This window comes from Elgaria multicarinata, chromosome 16 (assembly GCF_023053635.1).
Source record: "Elgaria multicarinata webbii isolate HBS135686 ecotype San Diego chromosome 16, rElgMul1.1.pri, whole genome shotgun sequence".
Lineage (NCBI taxonomy): Eukaryota > Metazoa > Chordata > Lepidosauria > Squamata > Anguidae > Elgaria > Elgaria multicarinata.
In genome coordinates this window covers 15,551,663-15,572,060 of record NC_086186.1, presented here as the reverse complement: position 1 = coordinate 15,572,060, position 20,398 = coordinate 15,551,663, and the positions used below count along the sequence as shown (strand labels likewise).

Below are 20,398 nucleotides of genomic sequence, written 5' to 3'. Positions count from 1 at the left end.
CCACCCCCACAGGGCAAACTGTCATCTTGGCCCTGTGGGGAAGAAGAAAGAGCAAGGGGACAGGAGCAGGCAGAAGAAACATCATGGCCTGCTCCTGTTGGACTCTTCCCCCACCCCCACAGGGCAAACTGTCATCTTGGCCCTGTGGGGAAGAAGAAAGAGCAAGTGGACAGCAGCAGGCAGAAGAAACATCATGGCCTGCTCCTGTTGGACTCTTCCCCCACCCCCACAGGGCAAACTGTCATCTTGGCCCTGTGGGGAAGAAGAAAGAGCAAGGGGACAGGAGCAGGCAGAAGAAACATCATGGCCTGCTCCTGTTGGACTCTTCCCCCACCCCCACAGGGCAAACTGTCATCTTGGCCCTGTGGGGAAGAAGAAAGAGCAAGGGGACAGCAGCAGGCAGAAGAAACATCATGGCCTGCTCCTGTTGGACTCTTCCCCCACCCCCACAGGGCAAACTGTCATCTTGGCCCTGTGGGGAAGAAGAAAGAGCAAGGGGACAGGAGCAGGCAGAAGAAACATCATGGCCTGCTCCTGTTGGACTCTTCCCCCACCCCCACAGGGCAAACTGTCATCTTGGCCCTGTGGGGAAGAAGAAAGAGCAAGGGGACAGCAGCAGGCAGAAGAAACATCATGGCCTGCTCCTGTTGGACTCTTCCACCACCCCCACAGGGCAAACTGTCATCTTGGCCCTGTGGGGAAGAAGAAAGAGCAAGGGGACAGGAGCAGGCAGAAGAAACATCATGGCCTGCTCCTGTTGGACTCTTCCCCCACCCCCACAGGGCAAACTGTCATCTTGGCCCTGTGGGGAAGAAGAAAGAGCAAGGGGACAGCAGCAGGCAGAAGAAACATCATGGCCTGCTCCTGTTGGACTCTTCCCCCACCCCCACAGGGCAAACTGTCATCTTGGCCCTGTGGGGAAGAAGAAAGAGCAAGGGGACAGGAGCAGGCAGAAGAAACATCATGGCCTGCTCCTGTTGGACTCTTCCCCCACCCCCACAGGGCAAACTGTCATCTTGGCCCTGTGGGGAAGAAGAAAGAGCAAGGGGACAGCAGCAGGCAGAAGAAACATCATGGCCTGCTCTTGTTGGACTCTTCCCCCACCCCACAGGGCAAACTGTCATCTTGGCCCTGTGGGGAAGAAGAAAGAGCATGGGGACAGGAGCAGGCAGAAGAAACATCATGGCCTGCTCCTCTTGGACTCTTCCCCCACCCCCACAGGGCAAACTGTCATCTTGGCCCTGTGGGGAAGAAGAAAGAGCATGGGGACAGGAGCAGGCAGAAGAAACATCATGGCCTGCTCTTGTTGGACTCTTCCCCCACCCCACAGGGCAAACTGTCATCTTGGCCCTGTGGGGAAGAAGAAAGAGCATGGGGACAGGAGCAGGCAGAAGAAACATCATAGCCTGCTCCTGTTGGACTCTTCCCCCACCCCCACAGGGCAAACTGTCATCTTGGCCCTGTGGGGAAGAAGAAAGAGCATGGGGACAGGAGCAGGCAGAAGAAACATCATGGCCTGCTCCTCTTGGACTCTTCCCCCACCCCCACAGGGCAAACTGTCATCTTGGCCCTGTGGGGAAGAAGAAAGAGCAAGGGGACAGGAGCAGGCAGAAGAAACATCATAGCCTGCTCCTGTTGGACTCTTCCACCACCCCCACGGGGCAAACTGTCATCTTGGCCCTGTGGGGAAGAAGAAAGAGCAAGGGGACAGGAGCAGGCAGAAGAAACATCATGGCCTGCTCCTGTTGGACTCTCTCTCTCTCTCTCTCTCTCTCTCTCTCTCTCTCTCTCTCTCTCTCTCTCTCTCCTCCTCCTCCCTCTCTCCTGAACTCCTGTTCCTTGTATGTCATGTCTTTATTAGACTGTAAGCCTGAGGGAAGGGACTGTCTTTTTTGCTAAGTGTAAGCCGCTCTGAGAGCCTTTTTTGGCTGAGGAGCGGGGTATAAATATGATAAATAAATAAATAAATAAATATCATGCAAACCAGGTCACTGTCTCTTAGCCTAACCTATTTTACAGTGTAGCTGTAAAGAAAAGATGTGCACAGTTCCTTGGATGGAGAGTGGGATATATAAGCTATAGCTATTATAGTTCAACATTCTGACTTATAGGATCCAGCATAAGTTGGAACTTTAGTCGTAAGGGTCAGCCTCATGTGCTGTTATTAGGGCGCAACCATGACCCTGATTCTTGTTACTCCAGTGAGTGCTTCTCCCTGCACAAGCTCCTGTTATGCATAATTGCACTATATATGGATGGTCCAAGGCAATGCTCGGAGGAAGCAGAGTGTGGGTAGGGGGTCCTCACAACACAGAATCCTATGGGTGTCTGTAGCCACAAGGCCAACATAAATGTTGAACCAGTTATCGCTTGGGAAATGGACAGAGGTTTCATGGGAAAGTGAAACAGACCCAGCTTATCCCTGAGAGGCATCTGATGTGCATCTATAAAGACTCCTGTCCAGCTTTGGAAGTCACCAGTTTTCTCCCTATAAACTAGGGATGGGTGACCTGTGCCTCTCCAGACAATGGTTGACTCCTACTCCCATCAGACCCAGCCAGTATCACCAATGGTCAGGAATGATGGAAGTCGGAGCCCAACCCAGGTCCCCCCACCTCTGTTATAAACGGTGGAAAGCACTGCGATTTCCAACTCCATGCATTCTGTTTGAGCTAAAATAGATGAGCAGAAGCCTCATGGCATAATTTTAGGTTGCATAAGTGGGAGTCAACGGAATATACATCAGACATACAAACCTACATGCCTGGAAAAAGCCTAGCCTATAACATTCTCCCTGACTAAATAGTTAAGATGTATTAGGTTCACTTCATGTGGAGGAAGAATTTAGAGGGTAAAAATCCAAAGTAGGTCCCACCTAAAGAAGAACCATTGAAATGAATGTGACTTAAGTAAGTCACAAATTTAATTCCCATTCATTCCAGTGGGTTTACTCTAAATAGGGCTGCATTTTACCCAAATATTCACTTCCTCACCTACCTGATGTGGTACAGCCAAGCAACAGGTGCATCAAACAGGCTTTCTGTTCTTCTATTCTAGTTCTCATTAGCAAACTTAAAGTGAGGAGTGAGGGGTATAAGCTACAGGGAGAAAAGTATAAACCCTCAAGTTCAGAAAGTTCGTGGTATGTCTTCTTTTTTTAAAAAAAAATGTATATTAAGAAATAGTAAAATCCCCCTATTGCAATGCTGTTGATAACAATGACTCTAGAGCAAGGCATTTCCTGGCTGTTAATGACCAGATGGCTTCAGGACGTTCAACCTCTTCCAGCTAGTTCTTAAATGCCAAGATATGTTCTCTTTTTTGGCGCTTCTGCTTGGTTAGCACAATCACACTGCAGGCCAATTAAGGGTATAACATTCACAGGCTACAAACATTTATCAGTTTCATATTAGCTTAAATGTTCTAGCTTCCCTCAAAGAATCCTGGGAACTATAGTTTGATGGGGATACTTAAAATCCTCTTTCAAAGATCCCTCCCTCCTCCCCAAACCAAACTATAGTTCCCAGAGGAACTATGGTTTGTTTAAAAAGTAAGATATCAAACCAAGATTTGATCCTGGTCTCTTTTAACTAACCATAGTTAGTGTTATGGGAACAAGCCATAGGCTCCCTCTTCCTTCTCTTTTTGAGTGTTCAAGGAGTTCAAAAGCTTTCACTTTAGAATTAACCACAGTTCCCTGTAATGTTAAAGTCAACTGTGGTTTGTTTAAACCATCGTTTCGCACAGGGGTGGGCAACATGTGGCTTTCCTAATGTTTTGGACTACAGATCTGTCACCATTGGCTATGCTGGTTAGGACTGATGATGGAAGTTATAGGCCAAAACATCTGGAGGGCCACATGTTGCCCAGAAATTGGGCCAGAAAAGCATGAGGAACATTTCAGAAAGCAAAGACACTGAAAGCTATAACATGCAAAGTCAATTAACAAATAGTTGAGAATGCAAGTGTGTGTGTGTGTGTGTGTGTGTGTGTGTGTGTGTGTATCTGTGCATGTTTTGATCATTATAATAATCTCATTGTATTGCTTACTATTTAATTGTATATATAATTAAGTGAATCCCTTGCTTTGGATAAAACACAAGTCATAATATGAAACCAAATTTGGGAGGAGCGCTACCACATTTCCCAGAACCTATCATGCACACAAAATAAACCTTCAAGACCAGTCTCAGAAAATACAAACAAATGGATTGCTAAGCATTAGCAGAGATACAATATTTCATGCGTTTATAAATGCCTGCATTTGTTTCCTTTCCTTTTTTCCCCTTAAGAGTGAACACGTTGTCATTAAAACATTTTGTCTCCCTTTATATTCTTGAGATTAGTTTCTGCTTTCATTAAGCAAGAAGAACAGAGAAAGACAACTCATTTTGTTTTGCCCATGCAGAGCAATTTTACTGCCACGCTTCCCAAATGGATGCACACCCATTAAGGGCTAAATTCCATCCCTCTCTTCCATCCGTCATGTATATATGGACCGAGTCCAGACTCTGTAAGAGATAAACATGCCCTTTGAGGCAGCACCTGACCTGGTGTTAAAATAAAGCAACAACTGGTAGAGTGGAAGGGGTTGCAGCCAACACATATTTGGATGATGGTTTCATTAGACTTTGACGAAAGCCATACAGTACCTTCGTGGCTAGACGACACTCCATCACCCTAATATTGAAATGAGAAGTTGCCGCCTTGTTCATTGCAACGCAACTGTTTGCAATAACAAACGCTGCTCCTTCTGGAAGCCTCACATCAGTTGCCTTCAGAGGATTAAACTCTATCAGCTTGGCCTGTGGAAAGAAAAACGAATGGTCAAGAGGAAGTTAAGATCAATGAATGAAACATTTAAGATCAATAAATCAAACGCCATTTGTCTGCGCAGTTTCTCTCTAACTCTTGTGGGAGACTCAGTTAATCAGAAAGGAAATGCTCAGGAAACAGTGAGAAAAGGCTATTTAAAACCCCAACAATAAAGTCACTAATCAAAACTGAATCCTTTCCCTCTCGGACATGCATTTTAAGAGTTATCTATCAATGGGATCAAGGGTTTTTGCAAAGCTTACAAATCCAGCTGAATTATTTTCTTGCAAAGATGTCACAGGGTCAAGCTACACACTATGTTAATTTTGTAGTGTGTAGCTGAGCCATCCCTTGAATTTTACCCCAGAGTAAGTATGTTTAGCCCCAATTTGGATTGGAACCAATGAACCACAAGACATTTGCTTCCCCAAATCCCCTCCAGTGAAGGTTTAAAAAAGAATAAAAACCTTCAATGGCACAGACAGAAGCTTTATTCTTGTGTTTTACTCCTGGAAAGCAGGGGGGGGGGGTGTTGAAAAATCTTGAGAAGCAAACAGCTATGTGTGAGGGGAAGGTTTAACCCTTTCCTCCTGGTGTGTGGTGGTCCCATCCAGACCAGGGCCATGCACACCTACTCTGTAGTCAAAAGCAAGGGCTCAGCTACACTATGCAATTAACATAACATGTACTTTAACCCTAAAGCAAGGTAGTCAAAAAGCCTCCATCGGCACCGATGGGAGTTTTTTTTCTTGTTTTTAACTCCCACATGCATTTTAGCCTTGTTAAAGGTAATCAAATGGTGGATCTGGCCCTGAGGCAGTTTTGTCTTGCCCCAGTCACCTGTGCCAATTTTTAACGAAGGTATGGTAAAACATCTAGATGCAGAAAGGAAAGAGAAAGTGTTGTGAAACTGCAAGAGAGATGCTAAACTTCAGTGTTATATCTCTCTGTGTTGATAACATGTTCCCCAGGGCATGTACATAGCCATACTTCATACACTTCTGGAGCTCAGCCCTGGCTTCGTTATTTGTGCATCATTCACTGCTACACTTAGCGCAAACCATTTCTTTCAAGCCTTTCTTGTCCCGTACCACAACGGCTTCTCAGTTCATGCTCAGGCGATACGTACGGTTCCTTTTTCTGCCAGAAAGCAGATGGACTGGTCCATGCCACCTCCTTCTGTGCCAATGTAGCGTTCACTTTTGCTGCAAAGTTCAGCCAACTCCACCTAAGGAGACACAGAATTCAGTGCACAAACAAAGACAGGGGGATGGTCCTCCAGACATTCTTTACAACTGAACTAATGATAGGGGTGGTGATATGTCTCTGACATCATTACAGTTCCCCACACATTCCATACCAGTTAACTAAGCTTTTGATATCATGCCACTCCATCTCTTTGCTGGTATCAGTTGGCCTAAATGCAGGATTCTTTCTCCCGGTTTTCACTCTGATGCATGCCAATAATTTTCTGTCTCTGGCACCTCATGAAGACTGAGGCAGGATCTACACTACTGCTTTATAGTGGTACTGAAGTGCACTGACAGCTGTTGGGGCCCATGAAACATCTACACCAAGCAGGATATAGCACTATGAAAGCGGTATGAAAGTGGTACACGTTTACATCCTGCCTCCATTATACTGCTTTCACACCACTTTCATAGTGCTATATCCTGCTTGGTGTTGATTTGGCCAGAATGGTTTTCAGAATCATTTGCATTTAAAAGCTCCTGCTTTTCTGCTTCTCTTCACTTGCTCCTGGGCTAGGGTTAAGGATGGCTATACCCAGGACCAGCCTACCATTAGGCAGAGTGAGGCAACTACCTCAGGCGGCAGATGCTGGGGGAGTGGGTGGGGGGTTAGCAGTGGCAGCCTCCCGGCTCTTCCTCATGAACTTTCCAGCTTTTCATCTCTGTTGGAGGACAGAGCGGTGTATGCCACACAACTTTAATTGCAGAAAAGGGCCACTAAAATGTGTTTTCCACATTCTGATGACCATAAGTAGTATCTGGCTTTACTATAGAGTGTTGGAGGCATGTTAAGTGTGAGATCTTCCCGGTGCAGCTTTGGTTAAGAAGTCTTTTGCCAATAGGTTTGCCTTGCTGTTTAAAATACAGGATACACCAGAGATAAATAAAAACATTATCAAGGGAATTTATAGACAGAGCAATCCACCCTGTGCCTGCTTACCCTACCCTGTGCCTGTTTGCCTTCTCTTCCCCTCCTTACTGTTTTACTATGATTTTATTAGATTGTAAGCCTATGCGGCAGAGTCTTGCTATTTACTGTTTTACTCTGTACAGCACCATGTACATTGATGGTGCTATATAAATTAATAATAATAATAATAATAATAATAATAATAATAATAATAAATGATTTGTCATGCTGGCTGATGGGAAAGATGTAGGCTTTCTAAGTATTGCATCCATTCCTAAGCACAGGGCAAGTGGAAGAGGAAGAGAGAGAGAGAGATAAAGGCTGCAAAACAGTGGTGCATTTTCAGAAATTTTCTTTCCAAGAGGGGTGCAGCACCACAGGGACTTAAAGCTAGATAACCACCAAAGAAATGACATTAAACAGTGCATGGCTGAGAGATAAAGCCAGTAACTCATTGCATTTGGACGAGAGGAATGTGGGCACGCCTGCCCACTTGTTCAGTTTCCATCAAGGCACTGAAAACAGACAAAGCTGTAAAATGTGAGCTCAGAGCTCCCTAATCAGGGTGAATGCCTTGCAAATGCAGTGAAAACCAATAGGCTCGGCTCACGGGGCTCCTAAAGCCATGTAAACTCCCTCATAAACTCCAAGTTGAGAGGACAGAACTGTCAAAAAGGGATTAACAAACTTGAAAATGTGCACAGAGTTTGATGTGAAAAAACCCTTTCAGGAGACTTCCAAGTGGAACTGGAGGCCCGTTATTGGTGGTCCAGAATAAACAGATGTTTTTAATAAAAAGACAAAAGGTGACTGTTCTTCCTTGAATGCTCTTTGGGGGTAAACTCAAAATGATAGTGGTGAATTACTTGGTTCTAATCCCTTTTTGATAACGGGAGAGATCTGGCACATTATTTTACTATGCTCAAAATCAAGATTTCTACTCCACATCCACCCCTACCTATATTTAAACATGATATTAAAATATGAACATATAAAGTATTTTATTGACTTCAACGCTTTTTTTAAAAAAAGGAGAGCTTTTTCTGCTTTTTTTAAAAAAAATTAAGCTTAACCTTGAGTTTTTCCTTCCCTTTTAAAATTGAGCTTTCCCTTCCCTGTCACATTGACTCAATAGAAGTTCTTTCCAAGGTTAGGATCCTGCTGCACTACGTACACCGTGCTCAACTTAATACATAAATACTTAATAGCTGGTAAAACACAAGGCTGGGATTGGCAAAATAAAAGCCGGTGCTTCATTATGCGTTTTGATAAGGGGCAAAAAATGTTTTCCAACAATACATGCAGTGCTTTGTTCTGCCACAGCCACGGTATTGCCGTGTCTCCAAGCCCTTCCGCCGAAGTGCAAGACAATAAAGATGTCTGCCAAGTAATCCAAAAAGCTTTATTCAGTCACCTCAAGGGAGTTTAAACTCTAGGAACTTTCTTCTAGGCTAACACTTGGCTAAACTAAGTCTTTTCAACAAAAGGGAAAGCCTTTTCCGTGAGCCCCTTTAACTTCAAGGAGGCTTGTTCCGAAGAAGCCTTTGGCAAGCAGTTAGCCAAGCTGATCGGCTCTTACCTTCTTTTAGCTCCACCCATTTGAGTCTGCAGCGGACTCTAGGATCAGCCCACTCTGAAGTTCCTTCCTCCTCTGAAGATTGCTGATTTCCCACAGAGTGTGAGTTGTTAACGTTTTTACTGATAAGGTCTGCGGAAGTTTCATCCCCAGCTGGAGAATTACCTCCCCCACTTCCCATGTAGGCTGGAACGTTTCTGTCTCTCTTCTGCTTCAGAATCTGATTCTGATTGATAGCCTGAAACTCTTTCCCCCGCCCTAAGGGGGACCTGGTCACGACAGGTATAAACTTATACCTAGGTAGCAAGGTAGAAATGAGTGGCTGCTGTTCTATTTGCCAGGAAACTCTGTTCTTATCCTTAACTATTAGTTATAGAAAGTACAAGTGGAACTTGCAACAGCCTTTCTGCTCCTAATAGAAATGGAAATGGCTAGAACTGGTTTGTAGATATGGATCAACACAGCAGCCCAAATTTGAGAGCTCTCCTTGGGAATATGGCTATAGGTGCCATCATGCTGAGCACCTGCCCTTCCAAATTTACCACTATACCACTGGCCATAAGATAGCCCAAGTCTTTCTCTGCTGGATAATAATTTAAAATGGGGTAAGGGGAGGACCATGAAAGCAACTGTAAGTCCCTTGGGTTTTATGGGTTTCCTTGCTTAAATTCACCTTGTGAGAATTTTGCCGATATGTGTTGATGGAGCCACACTCCACATAGCACTTACAAACACAAGTGGATGTTCTTGCTGAGGTGAGGCCAGGTGGGGAATGAATCACCATTTCCCAGAAGCTCAATTTAACAGTTCAGATTGCTGGGAAACCACAACTCTCCACATGAAAACACTTGCTAGGGCAACCCCATCTGGAATGTGCTCAGGAAGTTAGTAACCGCTGCGTAATCCCCATGTAAAAATCACATCATCTGGAAAAGGCTTCTAAAAATCAAACTGTTCATTAAAGAGGTGGATGATATCTTCTAACGTGCCCTTTCTTGGGCCTTCAAAGCACTGTTTTCATCATGCGGAGCTAGCAACCACAGAAGGATAAACATAACATCTGTGCGGTATTATCACTATTAAACCATGACTTTACCTCAGAGTATTAATCTCAGACCATATCTGTGGGATTTGACATACTTTCTTTTATCATGTAGTAACTGCGAATGGCAAGCTATGTCTGTGCATGTGTGTTTTTTTTTTAACATTACTTCTATCATACTACTTATTCCTGGTTCTATACACGGCTTTTTATAGGAAGCAAATTGCCATATCACCGCCACATTTTAAAAATTACCACATGAGAAGAATGTATTATGTCAGTAGGCCACAAAACAATCCGCTACTGATCCAGCCTACAGGAGATGTGGTGCTTCTGTTTCTTTTCTATTAACGTCTCTCGTCATAACCAATCTGCTTCTTGGCTCATGCTTCCCATCACACTGGGCTTTCTGGACACGTCTTCTCCACTGTGTCTGTTAGCTACTTCAGAGGTCTCAACAGATGTTCCCTAAAAGATTAACTGTCTTGGAGATGACTACAAACAATAAACTCATTTTTCTTTTATTATACAAACAGAAATTGCACAAACACTCCTTATACAACTCATTTTGAACTTACCTCCTCAGAATAATTTCCTGAGGGGGTAGCCGTGTTGGTCCGTTGCAGAAAAAGTAACGAAGAGTCTTATGGCACCTTAAAGACTAACACATTTATTTTGCATAAGCTCTTGGGGATACTTTTTTCAGGCATCGGATGAAACTGACTGTGGAAAAAATTGTTAGTCATTAAGGTGCCAAAAGATTCTTTGTTGTTTCTACTCGGACTAGACTCTTATCCCCGCCACATACACAGACATTCAGCCCTTTGCCCCTCAACAACAAAGCTTTTTTAATCACACACCCTCCCCATTTTCTAAAACCAGCAACCTCATCCTACTTAAAAGCTGCTTCCCATGCTATCCAGAGAATGGTCTGAATCTAAGCAGATCTGGCTCTACAAGCTGCTTGGAGAGGAAACCTCTTGAATACTAACTGTCAGTTGTTCTGAGTCGTGAGGGTAAAGTATGGCCCCGTTCAGACAACACGTTAAACCATGCTGCTTAACCACAAAATGGTTAACGGAATGCATCATTCCGCTAACCATTTTGTGGCTAAGCAGCATGGTTCAGCGTGTTGTCTGAATGGGGCCTATGTTAAATGAATTAACTAATAACAAAAGATTACAGGGCAACCATACAGAATCATTGTTGGTATTATCATCTATTTATTTGCTTGTGGTGATTTTTCTAGACCAATACGTGGGCTTTGCCAAGTCATGCTGTCTTTTAATGATTCAGGAATTTCCTGACAATTGAGCATGTTTTAAGTATGTGCAGCATTATTATTATTATCCTCACGCCGTAAAGAGGCAAGACAATAATAATATATGCACATTCTACATCTGTAAAATAATGTAATGTGTTAAATTGTATGGTGCTTGATTGGAGTGCTGGTTGTTATACCGTAATAAACTTATCCATTCATTCATCCATCCATCCATCCATCCATCATCATCATCATCATCATATCCCACCTTGTTTCTTCTTGCAAGAAACCCCAGGCGGCTCACATAGTCCTCCTCCTCACAACAACCCCATGAGGTAGGTTAGACTGAAAGTCAGTGACTTTTCCAAAGTCACCCAGTGAGCTTCATGGCCAAGCGGGGACTAGAACTCACAGCTTCCAAATCCCAGTCCAACACTCTAAACCACTTACACCACACTGGCTTTTAGAAGGTTATGGGGACCATTATCTGGCTAAAATGGCTTGTGGATTACATTAAGGGCTTCCCTACCTTCCTCCCCATAATAAAAGCACTATGTAAAAAAAGTTGAGCACTGTGATTTTCAGAACTCCGCTTACCTCCTTTTGCAAATGTAATCCGGATGTTCGTATCAGTTGGCAACTATTAATGCCAGATTGGCAGCATATGAGCCAGGGATGTTTATCATCGGTGGGTTATACAAGAGATCGTGTTTAACTTTTTTATGTTTATGCAATGAAATAACATTTAATCAGAAAATATCTAATTAGAAGAACGGAGAAAAACAACATTATCAAGAACAGCACCACAGTCTGCAAGAATGCCTACTGCAATGCATTAACCCCAAAGTACACACTAAAGTCTGTCTCAGACACTAAAAAAAACTCAACAGACTATGGCATAACAGATCTTGTAGATAAAGCTGTTTAAACAAGTTCAAGCATGCACACAACCCTTCTGACAATTCCTAAATTGGACAAATACTCCATCCCCAAAACTACTTGCCCCTCCTGGCTCACGTTTTCTCCAGTCCTTTATCTCAAAGGCCCTCTCACACCTACTCACAGCCTCATGGGAGTGACACAATCCTATGTGTCCGCAACGTGTGTGAATACCTGGATCGTGTGCACACATCTGATGATGTAGGACAGGTCCTTCCCTCTCAGAATGCTGTTCATCAGGCACAGTGTGAAGCCTGAATCTTTTTCGTGGTCATGCTAGCTTTGAGCTTTTGACACATGCACACTTTTGAACAAGCAGTGCCCCATGACCATTTATATTTATTATTTTTGTGTGAGGTGGCACAACCCTGAATGGCAAGCAGATATGGGCAAAAGCTTGAGCAACATGGTCAAGGGGAATTTGCACAATAACAACATGCACAGGAATTTTGGCACATTGCCCGGTCAACATGTTCGATTTCCAAGCCACGTTAGAGAATGTGCACAAATAGTCAATGACAATTGGGCAGTGTGTACATTGATATGTACAAAGTAGATCTTCGTGGACTAGCTACAAATGTGACCTTTGAGTGCCTAATCTGGTAGAATTTTATATCTGAATGTTTGGATTGTCTGGAATGGACTGATCTCTAATTCTAGGGCAATCAAAAGCAATAAGAATTTACTCAGTGTGACTTAAACTACATCAAACACATTATTTTAATTATACAGTCAATTCAACCATGCTCTGTGTATTTCCAAATTATAATCAAAATTGAAAGATGAGATATTTTCAAAAGATGAAAAAAACACTCTTTCCAAATGTGTAGAAAGTAGGTCATAAGAAAGTAGACAGTCATATTGGCCATAAGAAAACCTCTAAATCCATATTAGCATTATACCTTTATTAGGCCAACCAAAAGATCACAAACAAGGTGCAAGCTTTAGAGATCTCCAGATCTCTTTATCAAGTAAGATGTTAGAAACCATAGGATGTGTGGGGGGGGGATGACTTAGGCTGCAACCCAATGCATGTTTAAATAGGGAAAAAAAGTCATACAACTCCATGGCCACGTGGGGCATGTTGGGAGTTATAGGACGTTTTCCTGTCTAAATGTGCATAATATTGCAACATTAAAGTGTCCGCACAATCATTCAGAACCATTCTGTATCTCAAAATTGTGATTGTGTAGACAGGATGACTTCAACATCAAATCATCTCTCCCTCCCACCTTTGCTCTCTCCCCGCCACCTGCTTTCTGTAACTTCTTGCCTGATTAAGAGATCTGGAGATATCAAAAGCTTGCACATTTCTGGTGATCTTCTGGGTCGCCTAATAAAGGTAGATTTGGCAAAATGTAGACATTTCTGATTTCCCTTCTATTTAAAAGATAGGCATTTCTGAAGGGAACTCCTATATTTAGCAGGCTTAGGACATTAAAGATTTTAAACTCTCTACCCATCAACATCCTTATAACTCTTTCACCATGCAACAACTGGTGAATTTAAAAAAAAAAGCCCTGAATGCCAAGTAGAGCAAAAAACTTTTGAGTCCATCACTCAAGTTAACGTTGCGTAATGTCTGCTCACTAACCTTTTGTCCAATCCATTATCAAATGCTAGCAAAACGTCAATCATTTTAACAGCTGCAGGTGGGGAAGGAGAAAGAGGAAGGGCCTGGAATACAGAATATATATAATCCTTACACAGCTACCATGACCTTGGTACCAAAACAGGGCCACTACTGACACCTGCCCCAGGCTTCTCTTCAACAAGCACTGGGCAGCTGGGTCTGAGAGCCACAGTTAAAATGTCCATAATATCGCCAAAGAATAATGTATTTATTTGTTTATTGATTTATTACAATTATTAATAATGCCACCTTTCAGGGTACAAATCCTACTAAGGAGGCTTATGAGTAACATTAAAATAATTAAACCACAATAAACATTAACATTTTTTAAAAATATATATCATCAGGATCCTTCCCTCAGGGCAGTTGATGGGAGATGGTCCTGGCGCAACAGGAACAGGGGTCTTGTGTCATCTTCTTCCCTCTCTCCTGGACTCCTTACCACAGGGCAGTTGATGGGAGACGGTCCTGGCGCAACAGGAACAGGGGTCTTGTGTCATCTTCTTCCCTCTCTCCTGGACTCCTTACCACAGGGCAGTTGATGGGAGACGGTCCAGGCGCAACAGGAACAGGGGTCTTGTGTCATCTTCTTCCCTCTCTCCTGGACTCCTTACCACAGGGCAGTTGATGGGAGATGGTCCTGGCGCAACAGGAACAGGGGTCTTGTGTCATCTTCTTCCCTCTCTCCTGGACTCCTTACCACAGGGCAGTTGATGGGAGACGGTCCAGGCGCAACAGGAACAGGGGTGCTGTGTCATCTTCTTCCCTCTCTCCTGGACTCCTTACCACAGGGCAGTTGATGGGAGATGGTCCTGGCGCAACAGGAACAGGGGTCTTGTGTCATCTTCTTCCCTCTCTCCTGGACTCCTTACCACAGGGCAGTTGATGGGAGATGGTCCTGGCGCAACAGGAACAGGGGTCTTGTGTCATCTTCTTCCCTCTCTCCTGGACTCCTTACCACAGGGCAGTTGATGGGAGATGGTCCTGGCGCAACAGGAACAGGGGTGCTGTGTCATCTTCTTCCCTCTCTCCTGGACTCCTTACCACAGGGCAGTTGATGGGAGATGGTCCTGGCGCAACAGGAACAGGGGTCTTGTGTCATCTTCTTCCCTCTCTCCTGGACTCCTTACCACAGGGCAGTTGATGGGAGATGGTCCTGACGCAACAGGAACAGGGGTCTTGTGTCATCTTCTTCCCTCTCTCCTGGACTCCTTACCACAGGGCAGTTGATGGGAGATGGTCCTGGCGCAACAGGAACAGGGGTGCTGTGTCATCTTCTTCCCTCTCTCCTGGACTCCTTACCACAGGGCAGTTGATGGGAGATGGTCCTGGCGCAACAGGAACAGGGGTGCTGTGTCATCTTCTTCCCTCCCTCCTGGACTCCTTACCACAGGGCAGTTGATGGGAGATGGTCCTGGCGCAACAGGAACAGGGGTCTTGTGTCATCTTCTTCCCTCTCTCCTGGACTCCTTACCACAGGGCAGTTGATGGGAGATGGTCCTGGCGCAACAGGAACAGGGGTCTTGTGTCATCTTCTTCCCTCCCTCCTGGACTCCTTACCACAGGGCAGTTGATGGGAGATGGTCCTGGCGCAACAGGAACAGGGGTGCTGTGTCATCTTCTTCCCTCTCTCTTGGACTCCTTACCACAGGGCAGTTGATGGGATATGGTCCTGGCGCAACAGGAACAGGGGTCTTGTGTCATCTTCTTCCCTCTCTCCTGGACTCCTTACCACAGGGCAGTTGATGGGAGATGGTCCTGGCGCAACAGGAACAGGGGTCTTGTGTCATCTTCTTCCCTCTCTCCTGGACTCCTTACCACAGGGCAGTTGATGGGAGATGGTCCTGGCGCAACAGGAACAGGGGTCTTGTGTCATCTTCTTCCCTCTCTCCTGGACTCCTTACCACAGGGCAGTTGATGGGAGATGGTCCTGGCGCAACAGGAACAGGGGTCTTGTGTCATCTTCTTCCCTCTCTCCTGGACTCCTTACCACAGGGCAGTTGATGGGAGATGGTCCTGGCGCAACAGGAACAGGGGTGCTGTGTCATCTTCTTCCCTCTCTCCTGGACTCCTTACCACAGGGCAGTTGATGGGAGACGGTCCTGGCGCAACAGGAACAGGGGTCTTGTGTCATCTTCTTCCCTCTCTCCTGGACTCCTTACCACAGGGCAGTTGATGGGAGACGGTCCTGGCGCAACAGGAACAGGGGTGCTGTGTCATCATCTTCTCTCTCTCCTGGACTCCTTACCACAGGGCAGTTGATGGGAGATGGTCCTGGCGCAACAGGAACAGGGGTCTTGTGTCATCTTCTTCCCTCTCTCCTGGACTCCTTACCACAGGGCAGTTGATGGGAGATGGTCCTGGCGCAACAGGAACAGGGGTCTTGTGTCATCTTCTTCCCTCTCTCCTGGACTCCTTACCACAGGGCAGTTGATGGGAGATGGTCCTGGCGCAACAGGAAGAGGGGTCTTGTGTCATCTTCTTCCCTCTCTCCTGGACTCCTTACCACAGGGCAGTTGATGGGAGATGGTCCTGGCGCAACAGGAACAGGGGTCTTGTGTCATCTTCTTCCCTCTCCCCTGGACTCCTTACCACAGGGCAGTTGATGGGAGATGGTCCTGGCGCAACAGGAACAGGGGTCTTGTGTCATCTTCTTCCCTCTCTCCTGGACTCCTTACCACAGGGCAGTTGATGGGAGATGGTTCTGGCGCAACAGGACCAGGGGTGCTGTGTCATCTTCTTCCCTCTCTCCTGGACTCCTTACCACAGGGCAGTTGATGGTTGACGGTCCTGGCGCAACAGGAACAGGGGTCTTGTGTCATCTTCTTCCCTCTCTCCTGGACTCCTTACCACAGGGCAGTTGATGGGAGATGGTCCTGGCGCAACAGGAACAGGGGTGCTGTGTCATCATCTTCCCTCTCTCCTGGACTCCTTACCACAGGGCAGTTGATGGGAGACGGTCCTGGCGCAACAGGAACAGGGGTCTTGTGTCATCTTCTTCCCTCTCTCCTGGACTCCTTACCACAGGGCAGTTGATGGGAGATGGTCCTGGCGCAACAGGAACAGGGGTCTTGTGTCATCTTCTTCCCTCTCTCCTGGACTCCTTACCACAGGGCAGTTGATGGGAGATGGTCCTGGCGCAACAGGAACAGGGGTCTTGTGTCATCTTCTTCCCTCTCTCCTGGACTCCTTACCACAGGGCAGTTGATGGGAGATGGTCCTGGCGCAACAGGAACAGGGGTCTTGTGTCATCTTCTTCCCTCTCTCCTGGACTCCTTACCACAGGGCAGTTGACGGGAGATGGTCCTGGCGCAACAGGAACAGGGGTCTTGTGTCATCTTCTTCCCTCTCCCCTGGACTCCTTACCACAGGGCAGTTGATGGGAGACGGTCCTGGCGCAACAGGAACAGGGGTGCTGTGTCATCTTCTTCCCTCTCTCCTGGACTCCTTACCACAGGGCAGTTGATGGGAGATGGTCCTGGCGCAACAGGAACAGGGGTCTTGTGTCATCTTCTTCCCTCTCTCCTGGACTCCTTACCACAGGGCAGTTGATGGGAGACGGTCCTGGCGCAACAGGAACAGGGGTCTTGTGTCATCTTCTTCCCTCTCTCCTGGACTCCTTACCACAGGGCAGTTGATGGGAGACGGTCCTGGCGCAACAGGAACAGGGGTCTTGTGTCATCTTCTTCCCTCTCTCCTGGACTCCTTACCACAGGGCAGTTGATGGGAGACGGTCCTGGCGCAACAGGAACAGGGGTGCTGTGTCATCATCTTCTCTCTCTCCTGGACTCCTTACCACAGGGCAGTTGATGGGAGATGGCCAGCCTACACTTGCTTCTCTCTCAGGGCATTAAGAACATAAGAGCAGCCCTGCTGGATCAGACGAAGGCTCCATCTAGTCCAGCACTCTTTTCACACCATGGCCAACCAGTTGTTGACCAGGAACCCATGAGCAGGACATGAGCATTCTCCCACCCATGCTCCCCAGCAACTGAGAATTATGGGAGTTGCAGTCCAACACATCTGGAGGGCGTCCAGTTGTGGAAGGCTGTACTAAAAGGTTTGCCATAATATATATTCCCAAAATATAAAATATCCAACACATTTTGATAAACTAAAAAAACCTGAGCCGTAAGCTATGTGATACACCAGCGTAAATGTGTAAGACGGTTGAGGTGGTTATGAAGCCAAGATGCTTTTCTGTTAATAGGCATGTGGTGTTTATATGTTAGTGTTTATTAAAGATTCCATACACTTTTCCCACCCTCAAGAAAATCCCAAGGCTATTAACAAGTTATTACGTTTAGCTCTGTTTATTTCCAACTAAGTGGCCGCAGAGCACTTTACAACAACCTGTGTGGTAATCAAAGACCATAATCTGGCCTGGATGAAATTGGAAATGCTCCATTTATGCATGTTATAGGGTAGACAAGACAGCGGTCACGCTATAATTGCTGTGATTAGGATCCATTAGGACAAGTTTTGTTTTTTGTTTTTAGGATCCATTAGGACAGTTACTGGACAAATATTTTTCCTGCATCTGATGAAAATAAGGAACACTGCCTTAAATGACATCTGTGAATTTAGCATCTAAATATGGGTTCGGGGCAATCCATGTGAATTTATTAACAAAGTTTCACATTTCAAAGTCATTGTAGAGGGCTGGCATTTCGGTCTGAATTATTAAATATCTCTGCACCATTATTCAATATATTCTATTAATATTTTATTATATTTATAATATAGTAATGCATCATTACGAATATATTAAAATGTTGGCTTTCTACATATGTCTTTATCCATTGATTTTTATTACATAAGAATCAGCTTGATTTATTTATTTTTAAAAAAAAACTTCAAATATGTTTTTAATATTGTTGAGAACAGTATTAATATGCTGAATGTCACATTGGGACAACATTTTTATTTATTGTTGAGACAAATAATCCCTGAAATAATCACATACCACAAACTGCAAGTGTTGCTTGGCTGGACGTGGCCAATGACCTTTCACTCTCTTCCCCTCCTTATTGTTTTATTATGATTTTATTAGAATGTAAGCCTATGCGGCAGGGTCTTGCTATTTACTGTTTTACTCTGTACAGCACCATGTACATTGATGGTGCTATATAAATTAATAATAATAATAATAATAATAATAATAATAATAATAAGCTGTATGTATGTATTATTGCATCTTCTCGATCCTCCCAGAGTGCAGGACACGGAATAACGGGCTCAAGTGACAGGAAGCCAGATTCCAGCTGGACATCAGGAAAAACTTCCTGACTGTTAGAGCAGTCCGACAATGGAATCAGTTACCTAGGGAGGTGGTGGGCTCTCCCACACTAGAGGCCTTCAAGAGGCAGCTGGACAACCATCTGTCAGGGATGCTTTAGGGTGGATTCCTGCATTAAGCAGGGGGTTGGACTCGATGGCCTTGTAGGCCCCTTCCAACTCTGCTATTCTATGATTCTATGATTCTATGATTTATATCCCACCTTTTTTCCTCCAAGGAACCCAAGGCGGCATACATAATCATCCTCCTCTCCACTTTATCCTCACAACAACAGCCCTGTGAGGTGGGTTTGTCAATGGCCCAAAGTCACCCAGTGGGTTTCCATGGCCGAGTGGGGACTAGAAACCGGATCTCCTGACTCCCAGTCCAACACCACACAGGCTAAGATGAGGCTAATAAGAGTAATTACACTTTATTTATTTCCACTGCAATTAGATACCTTATCCATAGTTATGTTAAGCCTGATGCTGTTCTCTGAATATTTCATCTTTTGAGCTTGACTTCAAGACATGGCTTGGGGCTGTTTTGTTACTTTTTGAAACAACTACAAAACAACTGACCTTTTCTTAAAATACAACTAAATGTTTTACAAACTGAACCCATCAGTTCTTTACTTTTTAGGATTAAAAATTGATTTCATTCTTTTATAAATTGAGAAGCTGCCTTTCAGCCTGAAAAGGGCTCCCAAGGTGACTTACAATTACGTGGGCTAGGATGTGTTTGGCTAAAATGTTGGCTAAATATATTTGTTTTTCTTCTACGTTTACAACAAGCATTTAATATGTACTTAGCTCTGCTCTGCTGTAAACAGTGGGGGTAGTGGGTGTTACGGAGCCAAGGGATTAAGAACTGACATTTAATGCGAAAAAGCCACAGCCAAATGGTTCTGATGGAAGTCCACCTCAACTATTTCTTCTACATACATTGCCTTCCCAAAAGATAGCCAGCTAATATAATGTAAACTGTGGTTCTACTTCACAAGCTGGAGAATGGAATCTCCTTAATACAGTGGAAGGCCATTGAATCAACTAAAAATATACAATTAAATGACTAAATGTCTCTAATCTTTTATAAAGTTTTTGTTAAAAAAGAGAAACAGACCCATTTTCTTCTATATATCTGCTTTCAAACTCAGCTATGTATAATTTTAGAGTATTTACCGTGGTCAGGGAGAGACAAATAAGCTAAACATGGTTAAAGAAACAAGAGCTGGTAGTTTTTTGAACCTTCCATCGTTATTGGCTGCAAAACTCTCCCTTCAGTATATTGAAATGAGACCTCAGCAACTAATGAGGTGCTATAGAATGTTTGTGAACATTCCAAGGGCTCAGAAGCTTTTTAGAACACAAAGGCCTAGGGCAGGGGCTAGGCAATATGGTGCCTGCAGGCACCAGTGTGTCCGCGGACACTTTTCTTGGCTCACACCAATGTCCCCTCCTCTTTCCACTTATTAAGAAAATTTTAACAAATTTTCTTCTTAGCAGCTAGGACCGCTTCAAAGCAAAGTGACAGCCTCCAGACACTGCCATCTTAATTTCCTTTGAATGCTCCTGGGTCTCATGTGGGTTTTAGGAACATTCTTAGGAAATGAAGTTGACAGGCATTTGCAGGCTAATGCTTTTTTCTGCCACCCACAAAGAATTAGAAAGGAAACAAGAAAAACAGACTTT

General features: G+C 44.7%; 1 protein-coding gene across 1 annotated transcript in view; it reads right to left on the bottom strand.

Moving 5' to 3' along the window:
- GALK2 (galactokinase 2) overlaps positions 1-20,398 on the bottom strand; it is a 72,740-nt gene that overhangs the window by 28,206 nt on the left and 24,136 nt on the right. The window contains exons 6-7 of the mRNA XM_063142794.1: positions 5,945-6,043; positions 4,653-4,805 (exon numbers count right to left, since the gene is read on the bottom strand). Coding sequence (XP_062998864.1) covers positions 4,653-4,805; positions 5,945-6,043 — 252 coding nt within the window. The remainder of the gene's footprint in view (positions 1-4,652; positions 4,806-5,944; positions 6,044-20,398) is intronic.